The sequence below is a fragment of the Nannospalax galili genome, unplaced genomic scaffold (genome assembly GCF_000622305.1).
Source record: "Nannospalax galili isolate Female #2095 unplaced genomic scaffold, S.galili_v1.0 scaffold653, whole genome shotgun sequence".
In the NCBI taxonomy this organism is placed as follows: Eukaryota; Metazoa; Chordata; class Mammalia; order Rodentia; family Spalacidae; genus Nannospalax; species Nannospalax galili.
In genome coordinates, this window is record NW_008334077.1 from 1,444,566 (window position 1) to 1,455,588 (window position 11,023).

The 11,023-nt window shown below is 44.0% G+C and overlaps 1 protein-coding gene across 1 annotated transcript in view; it reads right to left on the reverse strand.

The window, feature by feature from the left end:
• Nucleotides 1-11,023, reverse strand: part of Spats1 (spermatogenesis associated serine rich 1) — a 46,778-nt gene that overhangs the window by 3,945 nt on the left and 31,810 nt on the right. The window contains exons 4-8 of the mRNA XM_008829114.1: nucleotides 10,239-10,273; nucleotides 10,077-10,166; nucleotides 7,796-7,957; nucleotides 4,904-5,024; nucleotides 2,101-2,163 (exon numbers count right to left, since the gene is read on the reverse strand). Of these exons, the coding sequence (XP_008827336.1) occupies nucleotides 2,101-2,163; nucleotides 4,904-5,024; nucleotides 7,796-7,957; nucleotides 10,077-10,166; nucleotides 10,239-10,273 (471 nt within the window). The remainder of the gene's footprint in view (nucleotides 1-2,100; nucleotides 2,164-4,903; nucleotides 5,025-7,795; nucleotides 7,958-10,076; nucleotides 10,167-10,238; nucleotides 10,274-11,023) is intronic.

An 11,023-nucleotide genomic window follows, 5' to 3' on the forward strand; every position in this document is an offset into this window, starting at 1 on the left:
AGACTGGAGCCGAGCAAAAGTATGAAATCAGGACCAGTGAGATGGCTCAGTGGGAAAAGGCACCAAGCATGACTGCTTGAGTTCAATCCCTGGGCCCCACATGGTGAAGGAGAGAACAGACTCCAAAGCACCAGGGCGTGTGTGTGTATGTGTGTGTGTGTGTGTCTGTGTGTGTGTGTGTACATAATTTTAAGTATGAAAACAGAGGAATGATCTTTGCCTTGAGAACCAGCATGTTCTATTGGCTTTCCCTCTGCTTTCGAAGCTCTAACCATTTCCCCCTGTTGCAATCATTTAAATATGTGTCTTTCTTTTTAGAACACTCTGGTAACAAGAAGCCAATCTCTTTGCTCTATGTAAACTCTCCTACCATGCATGCCCAACACAACAGCACATGGCATCTGGCAGCTGGCCCATGTCACACGTAGAACTTGTGCCCATCCCACTACCCAGTATTACAGACACTTGACCTCTATGTGTCTCTCCAATTGTCCTCCTTACAAACTGCCCTGCCCTGCCTCCTGTTGGGACACAAAAGGCCCCTGGGGTTTGATTGTCTGTAGGCTCCTCCTCGGGAAGGTGTGGGGTCTCTCCCTCTCCTTGCGGGTCATTGGCCACCAGTCCACGAGAACAAGGGGAGCAGAAGCGATAAGCGGGGTCAGGATGGCCAGTGAGCACTGACGGAAAAAAGCCCTTCTGGGGAGGCAGGTTCAATGATGCAAACAGCTCCAGACTCAGTGAAACAGCTCCGATTATGCAGTGGGAGAACTGGGGAAAATATAGTGTGGAGGCAGTAGCCAAAGCCTCAGCTGATAGGTGCTCATAGTATGCTTTATTTACATGTGGCAGTGGGCTCCTATCGTCCAACTACCAGGCAATGCTTGATTATCATACAGAAAAAATCTGGGGGTAGTTTTTACTCCAGGTAACTATGCCAAAGGTCATGTTCCAAATAAGGTCAGGCATCCGTGCTTGGTGGCACTTTCCAGGTAAGTCAGGAAGAGAGCAGGAGGCCCCCTGCTGAGAAGGGGAGTCCTTCCATTTGGGATGAGCCCCTTAGAGCTATCCAGACATAGAGGACTACAACCCTAACAGCAGGGTTTCCCAACAGGAAGGAAGTATTGTTTTCATATAGATAGGATAATATAAAACTTGGTGAGACAGAGAATGAGTCTGCAGAGTGTGGGTCCTTGGACAGGTCTCCTATATTGAGGTCTACCCACCCAGCGCTCAGGGACCATTGCAGAAGAGGGGGCAGAAAGATTGTAAGAGCCAAGGAGGAGGTGCATGACCACACAGAAATGGTCCTCCAGGTGCCTGGGACCCTTCTCATACAAACCTACAGCAATGGTGTCAGCATGCACAAGACCCATGCAAACTTAGGCAGACAAAACCCCAGCACATAACTGTGGAAATGACCAGCAAGACCCAATCTTAGTCAAAGAATTATTGGCAGCTGATTACTGCTAGGTGAGGAAAAGCTGATTATCTTGAAGGGAGAGACTCTAGATAGGCTGACTGGTGGTTTGATTGAAAATGTCCCCCATAGGCTCCAAGTATTTGGACATTTTGTCCCAAGATGATGGCACTGTTGTGAGAGGTCTTAGACGGTATGGCTATCCTGGAGGAAGCATGTCACTGAGAGCGAGCTTAGAGAGTTCTTAAGCCTTGCCAGATCTCCAGTTGCTCTCTTGTTTCCTGTGCCTGCTGAAAGATATAGAGCTTAGCTTCCGCTCCTCCTCCAGCCACCTCTGCCACCATGCCTCCCTGCCGTGATGAACTGTAATTCCCCTGGAACTGTGAGCTCAAATAAACTCTTCCTTGTATAAATTGCTTTGGTCAGTTTTTCTATCACAGCAACAGAAGAGTGACTAATACACTGACTAAACCCCGGTGGATGAACTTGCACTGAGGGACATCTTGGGACATTAACCTTACGTAATAGGCCTTAACACACATGAGAGAATGTATGAACTCCAGTGGGGGGGGGCTATGGGGGAGTGCCAAAGGGGAAGGGGGTATAAAGATAATTTCCTGTATGAAATACACAAAAATTCAATTAAACATTTAAAAAAAAATACACTTGGTGAGAGAACTCACTTGGAAATTTGTGGAAGTGGTTCAAGTGGAATAAATGTATCAAATTTCTTCTTATAAGGTACCCTGAAAAAAAAAAAGTATAATAAAACAACCATAAAATTGCTATGACAGCACTGGCTCCTCTTGCAGAGGACCTGGGTTTGGTTCCCAGCACCCACTTGGCGGCTAAAAGCTATCTATAACTCCACTTCCAGGGGATCTGATGCCCTCTTCTGACCTCAGTGGGCATTGCAGGACACAGGTGCACACATGCAGACAATACACTCATACACATAAAATAAAAATAAAATATTTTTTTAAATTTCTATGGCTTCAACAGCATAGGAATCATGATATTCAAATATAGATCACATCTTCTGGTATTAATTCTCAAATAAGGACTTCAAAACTGTAGGGGATATAATGTGTATTATTTTTTATTATTTTAGCTAAAATTATTGAATCTCACATGATTAATTTTCTTTTTTGTTTTTCTGGTCTTTTTGAGACAGGGTCTCCCTGTAGCCACAGCTGGCCTGGAACTCGATATGTAGACCAGGTTGGCCTCGATCTCGCAGAGATCTGCCTGCTTCAGCCTCCTGAGTGCTGAGATTAAAGGCATGCATCACCATGCCTGGTGACATGATCAGTTTTCTAAGCAATACTGTGCAATGCCCATTGAGAGAAGCCAGTACTCTTAACCACTGAGCCATCTCTCCAGCCCCCTAAGTAATATTTTAAATGTAATAGAGTAGATGTTTTTCTTTAAGCTGAATGATTCCCCATTCTCCTCTATCACACTATCTTAAGTTTGCCTCCAAGTTTAAGTCAACCTATATAGTAGTCACTAACAATCAGATTCAGTGAGAAAGTTAAAAAGCCTTCATGTCAGGCAAAATTAATAGCCACTTCTTTCTTGTTCTATTCATTTTTCAGAGAGGGTCTTACTGTGTCTAAAGATCTGCCAGCCTCTGCCTCCCAGCACTAAGGGTAAAGGTGTGAGCCACCACACTCAGCTCTTGTTCTGTTGATTTTCAGAGTACAATGCTGTGGGTTTGTGCTGACATTTCCATACGTGTGTGTATCACTGGGCTTTGTTCATATTCATTCCACTTTTTTTTTTTTTGGTCTTTTTGAAACAGGATCTCCCTCCCTATAACCCTGGGTGACCTGGAACTGACTATGTAGACTAGGCTGACTGTACAGAGATCCACCTGCTGGGATTAAAGACGTGTGCCACCACATCTGGCTCATTACTCTCTCCCTTCCTCCCCCCAAATAATCCCCCTTTGTGTTCCATGTTACATGTACACTCTTTAAAGCCTTATATCTTTTTATTTGGTACTGAGGGTTGAAGTTGGGGCCTTGTACATAGGCAAGTGCACAGCCAATCCACTATGTGTTCAGCCCTTGTATCTTTTATCATTTAAATTACACATGTGAGTATGCACAAATTAACCAAAGATAAACTTTTAAAATCTTTTAAAATTTTATTTTTATGTGTATGAGTGTTTTGCTTGCACTTATGTCATGCAATGCCCACGGAGGTCAGAAGAGGGCATCCAGTCCCCTAGAACTGGAGTTACAGTGGGTGCTGGGAACCAAACCCAGGGCCTCTGTAGGGCCTCTGTGCTGATCCAACTCTCCAACCCCCAAAGATGAACTTTTTTTTCTTTTGATATTTTATTTATTATTTTTATTTTATGTGTATGAGTGTATTGCCTACATGTAGGTAAGTGCACCCGTGTGATGCAATGCCTGCAGAGGACAGAAGAGGCCATTGGATCCCCTGGAATTGGAGTTACTGACAGTTGTTAGCTGCCATGTGTGTGCTGGGATTCGAACCCGGGTCTTCTGCAAGAACAACCAGTGTTCTTAACCACTGAGCCATCTCTCCAGGCCCCTAAAGATGAACTTTTTAAGGAATTTTTCAGTCCATCAGGTCTTGTTGATATTCATCCCGTTTAAAAAATAATTCATGCCGGGAGGTGGCACACCTTTAATCCCAGCACTCAGGAGGCAGAGGCAGGTGGATCTCTGTGAGTTCAAGGCCAGCCTGGTCTACATAGCGAGTTCCAGGCCAGCTGGGACTACAGGAAGACCCTGTCTCAAAGAAGACAAAAAGAAAATTTATTTACAAATTGGGGCTGGAGAGATGGCTCAGCGGTTAAGAGCACTGACTGCTCTTGTAGAAGACCCGAGTTCAATTCCCAGCACTCACATGGCGGCTACAAACCATCCTTGACTCCAGTTCCAGGGGAATCCGAAGCCCTCTTCTGACCTCCATGGTGTTGCATGACACAGGTGCACTCACATACATATAGGCAATACACTCATACACCTAAAATAAAAATAATAAAATGTAAAAAAATAATTCACATACAGGGGTTGGAACAATGACTCAGTGTGTAAGAGGGTTTGCTAAGAGAATAAGAGGACCTAAGTTCAAATCCCCAGTGCCCATAGAAAAGATGGGCACAGCTTTGCATACTTGTAACCCCAGCATTGGTGGACAGATACAGATAGATCCTAGGGACTCTCTGGACAACCAGCCTAACCAAAATGGCAAGCTTCAGGGTCAGTGAGAGATCTTGTCTAGACCAATAAGGTAGAGAGGGATAGAGGAAGACACCTAACATCCTCCTCTGGCCTCTGCATGTATTCACACATGTGCATGAATGTGCACATCTGCACACGTGTGTTTATACCATACACAATAAATAAAATAGTAAATTATATATATATACACACACACACACACAGAGTAGAGAGGCACAAGTCCTTTAAAGTTAATGAGATAATTCTGGAATTAATACACACTCACAGTGAAAAGTTGACGGGTGGCAGAGTCGCTCCTGCTTTGTAGAATTCTTTACTCTGTTCTGGGGACCTATATGGATTATCCCCTGGGGTTAACTTTGGAATTCCATTTCTGGTATCAATATCTGTGGAAAATGTTTGAAAACATCACGCACAAGGCTGAAGATGACGCACTGACCGCTGTGAGCAGCAACTAAACAGTGAAAATTAAATATTTTAATGCTTTGTTGTAAATTACACAGAAGCATTTTTTAAAGTTCTCCTTGGTGTCTTGCCCTAGGAAATTCAGGCTCGGGGTGACATTTTTTTTTTCCAAGACAAGATCTCAGGTAGCCAGACTGGCCTTAAACTCACATACTATATAGCCAGGTGTGACCTTGAACTGATGCTCCTTCCTCTACCTCCTAAATGCTGAGATTACAGGCAAGTGCTGGGATTACAGGTGTGCACTATCAAGCCCTGTTTATGAAGTGCTGGGGATCAAACCCAGAGCTTTGTGCTTGTAAAGTAAGCACTCTGCCATCTGAGCTACAAGCCAACCCAACCTTTCTGAAAGGTGTTATTGTAATACAATGACCTCACCCTCAGAGAATAGAGTTGGGGTTTAAAGAATGTGGTGAATGAGAGCTGTCTTTGCCCTGATCAGAGAGATCTCTGATTTTCAAATCTTTTTATTCATGAGCATTAGTGGACTTTGAATACCTGAGTCCTAGAAAGGCCAAGAACCATCCTTAGGGCCCTGCCTTTCTGAATGGGGTCTCAGGAGGAAGTCAGCTGGGCATGGTGTGTATGTGTTTGTATGTGTGCATGTGCATGAAGGTGTGTAATGCATGTGTGTGAGCTTGTATGTGAAGGCCAGAGGTCAATGTTGGGTGTCTTCCTCAATTGCTCTTCACCTTATTTTTTTAAGATTTGTTTTTATTTTATGTGTATGACTGTTTTGTCTGCATGTATGTAAGAATACCCACATATGTATATACTCAATGCCTATGGAGGCCAGAAGAGGACGTCAGATCCCCTGGAACTGAAGCTACAAGTGGTTGGTAGTCACCAGGTGGATGCTGGGAATCAAACCTAGGTCTTCTTCAAGAGCAGCAAGTGCCCTTAACCACGGAGCCATCTCTCCAGCCCCTCCACCTTATTTTTTGGCATAGAGACAGTCTCTCTGAACTCAGTTGGCTAACTGAGCTGGCCATCAAGCTCCAAGGACTCTCCTGCCTCGGTTGCCCCATTCTAAGGTTACAGAGGACTCCCTCTGTGCCCGGCATTTAGGTTGGTGCTAGGGATCTGAATTCAAGTCCTCCTCATGCTTGCACAGCAGACGCTTTGCCAATTGATCCATCTTTGCGGCCTGCATTTCCTCCTGATAAATGAGGAGCACAGGAGCCGGGCAAGGTACAAGACTCCCGTGAAAACCTGAAATCATGGGCTAGAGAGGTGATTCAGCAGTTATCGGCCATTCCCAACTCCAGTTCCAGGGGATCCAACACACTTCACTGGCCCCTACAGGCATTGCGCATGGATGCACTTCTATGTATGCAGGCAAAACATTAGTACATATAAAATAAAAATGAATAAAATGCATGTATTTTAAAACCTGACATCAGTGGTCTCTTTTCCAGTTCCTTCAGCCTGGCTTTTCATGTATTCTCTATCCATATAAATCAAAGGCTCAACCTGCAAAACTATTTGTCCCTACTATGAGTTTTTTTGTTTGGGTTTTTTTGTTGTTGTTGTTGTTTTGGTTTTGGGTTTTTTTTGGTCTTTTTGAGACAGGGTCTCCCTGTAGCCCCAGCTGTCCTGGAACTCACTATGTAGACCAGGCTGGCCTTGAACTCACAGAGATCCGCCTGCCTCTGCCTCCCTAGTGCTGGGATTAAAGGCATGCACCACCATCCCCAACAACTATGAGTTTTTAAAAAATATTTTATTTATGCCCAGCATGGTAGCACATGCCTTTAATCCCAGCACTTGGGAGGCAGAGACAGGTGGATCTTTGTGAGTTCAAGGCCAGCCTGGTCTACATAGTGAGTTCCAGGACAGCTGGGGGTACAGGGAGACCTTGTCTCAAAAAGACAAAAAAAAATTTATTTACTATTTTTATGCGTGTAAGTGCACCCATGTTGTGCGATGCCCAAAGAGGTCAGAAGAAGGTGTCAGATCCCCTGGAACTGGAGTTATGGTCAGTTGTCAGCCGCCATGTAGGTGCTGGGAATTGAACCCAGGTCCTTTGCAAGAGCAGTCAGTGCTCTTAATCGCTGAGCCATCTCTCCAGCCCCCATACTCTGAGTTTTAAAAGAGAAGTTGCCACTTCTTTTTCATCACTGAAGCACTGACTGCTTCCTCCCACATGGGCATTCCATAAGAGAGGGCCATAAACGGTTCACTGGTGCTTAGCAACCTCTTAGGACCTCTTTTGGGAAGTCTATTCTGGGTGAGTTGAGGCAAAGAACTCACCAAGTTATAAACTAAGATGATACATAGATTTATATACAGCGTATGTATAATATTTCTCATCTCAGTTGCCTTTAATTGAATAAAAACAACATATGCTTCATGCTAAGGCTTGCTTTAAATGTATAAGACAGGTGGCATCTAATTGAAATATGCATTATTTTCTTCGGACTTCAAGGAGGTTTCTATTAATAGCTATCTGAGAGGACTCATCTGGTGACTTAAATGTCACATTAGCATTTTATGAGATTCAGATGAAACCAAAGCAGGGGATTAGCATACATTGGGAGTTCTTTATCAAAACCTGTCACCTGCCCACTGAGCTCTCTGATTTCCCCTCTCCCATGACCCGGTGACTCTGTAAAGCTGTCCTCAGCCACAGAGTAACAATTCAAGAATTGTTTAGTCACTGAACAGTCAAGGAGGAGGTGCCCCATGTTACCATATTTCTTCTTCCCAAGGCTCTTATCAACTGTCCTCTCTGACACAGAACTCCTGTTGCCCTGGAAGACTCCATTGAAGAAGCACTGCTTTCCGATATGGTAGGTGTGGATATTGCTGCTAAACCTTGGATAAAATGTCCACTCAGGACGCTGCCCATCTTCTGCAAGACAGCAAACCCTTCCATCAACACTGCTCCAGCCTCACAAGACACTAGACGACAAGTTACAAAAACTCCCCAGGCTCTGTTTGGCCTACACAGACTAGCTTTTGGTTTGGGGTTTGTTTTTCTGTTGTTTTTTTAAGATTCAAAAAAAAAAAAAAAATTCTGTATGTGTCTGTGTGCCTGTGTGCGTATTCTTGTCAGATTTGCCTATTCTAGACATTTCATGTGTATTACACCAATACGTGGTCTTTGCTGTCTTTGTTCTTGGAAACAAGCTGAGCACCAGCATTCATCTCTCTCTGCTTCCTGACTGTGAACACAATGTGACCAGCTGCCTCATGTTCCTGCCGCCTTGCCTTCCCCTCTGTGATGTCAACTGTAGTCCCTCAAACCTTAAGCCAAAATATCCCCTTCCTTCTTGAAGTAGCTTCTTGTCAGGTATTTTGTCACAGCAATGAGAAAAGTAATTAATGCACTTCTTCATTCATGTGGTCCCTTTTTATTTCATGTGTGTAAGTGTTTTGCCTACGTGTATTTAAGTATACCCATGTCATGCAAGGCATGCAGAGGCCAGAAGAAGTTGTTGGATCCCTGAAATTGGAGTTACAGATGGTTGTCAGCCACCATGTAGGTGCTAGGAATCAAACCCTAATCCTCTGCAAGAGCAGCCAGTGCTGTTAACCACTGAGCCATCTCTCCAGCCCACCATGTGGTCTCTTCCATCAAGAGACATGATAAACAAAATACGTGAGGCAGCAGTATAACAAAGCATACTGCTTTATGGTTAACTTTATTTATTGTGGGCAGAGTAGGTGCATGTGCATGGTACAAGTGTGGAGATCAGAGGACAAATTGTGGAATTGGTTCTTCTACCACGTGTTCTGGGGATTAAACTTGGGTTGTCAGGTTTGACAGCAAGCACGTTCACTCTCTGAGCTATGTCACTGGACCCCTGTGGTGGTTTGAATGAGAATGTCCCCCACAGGCTCAAAGTATTTAGGCATTTCCCAGTTGGTAGCACTGTATGGGGAGGCAGGGGCGCTTTAGGAGGTGTGGCCTTGCTGGAGGATTCCCTGAATAACACACTGGGATGGTCTGAATGAGTGTCCCCTATGGGCTCTAAGAATTTGGACATTTGGTCCCTGGTTCATGGCAGTTTGGGGAAGGTCATGGAACCTTTAGGAAGTGTGGCCATGCTGGAGGAAGCACATCACTGGGGGAAGGCTTTGAGAGTTCTTAAGCCTTGCCAAATTTCCAGTTGCTCTCTGCTTCATGTGCCTGCTTGAAGATGTGATGACTCAGCTTTCTGCTCTGGCCACCTCTGCCACCATGATGGGCTCTTGCCCCTCTAGAACCATGAGCCAAATACACTCTTCCATGTACAGGTTGCCTTGGTCATGGTGTTTTATCACAGGAACAGAAAAGTAACAAATACATCCCTTAACTTTTTAAATAAATTGATAGAATACACTATAATATGATGGTACAGTGTAGTATACTAATAAGCCAGGGGTATAGTTATTTATCATTATCAAATATTATATGTCTGCTGTGCTTTTATAAAACTGGCCACAGACTGGGTTTGTTTGCATTAGAATCACCAAATACACAAGTCATATGTTGCATCACAATATCAGGGAAGCTATGACATCACACCATAGGAAGCTTTCACTAATTTTGTGGAAACACTGTCATATATGCAGGCCATTGTTGACCAAAGCTTCATTGTGCATCCTATGACAGCTAATGTATATATACATATATAAATATAAAGATGTACACAAGCATTTCAAAATTCTGGGAAAATCTGTATCAAGTATTCACAACTATGAGGCAGAATATTATTGAAGACTGTTGAGCAAGGGGGTTTATGCTCTCTATACTCCTATATTGCCTTAATATCCTGCTGTGAGCTTTTACAGTGTTTATGTAAAAGCCTGTCTTTTTGAAAACATATGACCAAACCTCCCACACAGTGGTTTTGAGGACTAGAGAGGAAGTGTGCGAAATTCCTGGCACTGAGGTGAGCTCATCCATGACTGGGGCTCACAGTATGGCCGACTTCTGAAAGGACCCTGGGCACAGAGGCATGGAGGAAGGCCTAGGGCCTACTCACTTGTCTGCAACTTAAGCAAGCTGAATTCCTCTGGGTACTTTCCCTTCTGGACTTCAGGCAATGAGGTTTCAGGGGAGCAATCAGAATGTGCAGGGGAGGAGAAGGGGAAGAAGGAGGAGGAGGAAGAAGAGGAGGAGGAGGAAGGGGAGGAAGAAGTGGGCAACTGTGACGACTTCTGACCCAAATCTGCAGCCATGCTGGAGAGCAAGCAGAAGGATTACTTATATACATGTAGGCAAAACACTCATACACATAAAATAAAAATAAATAAAAATGTTTGGAAGGATAAAATGACTTTTGTTATGTTTTATATATGTGCGTGTGTATACATATATACATATACATACATACACACACACACATATATATATGTCTTTTTGAGACAGGATCTTTCTATAGTCCCAACAGGCCTGGAACTTGCTATGTAGACCAGGTTGGCCTTGATCTCACAGAGATCTGCCTGCCTCTGCCTCCTGAGTGCTGGGACTAAAGGCATGTGCCACCACACCTGGCTCTCTATTCTATGTACGTGAGTATTTTGCCTGCATGAAAGTGCACCACTTGCATGCAGTGCTGTGAAGGCCAGAAGACGATGTCAGATCCCTGGAAATGGAGTTACACATGGCTGTTAGCCAGTATGTAGGCTCTGGGAACCAAACCTAGGTCCTGTACAAGAGCCTCAAGTGCTTTTAACTGCTGAGTCATCTCTCCAGTCATATATATATGTGTGTGTGTATATATATGTATATATATATTTATACATAACACGTGTGTTGTGTGTATATATATATATATGAATATATGTACAACATTGTCGAACCTTGAAAGCATTATGCTAAGTGAAGGAAATCAGCAGGCTGGAGAGATGGTGCAGTGATTAAGAGAGCAAACTGCTAGCTGGGCATGGTGGCACACACCTTTAATCCCAGCACTCAGGAGGCAGAAGC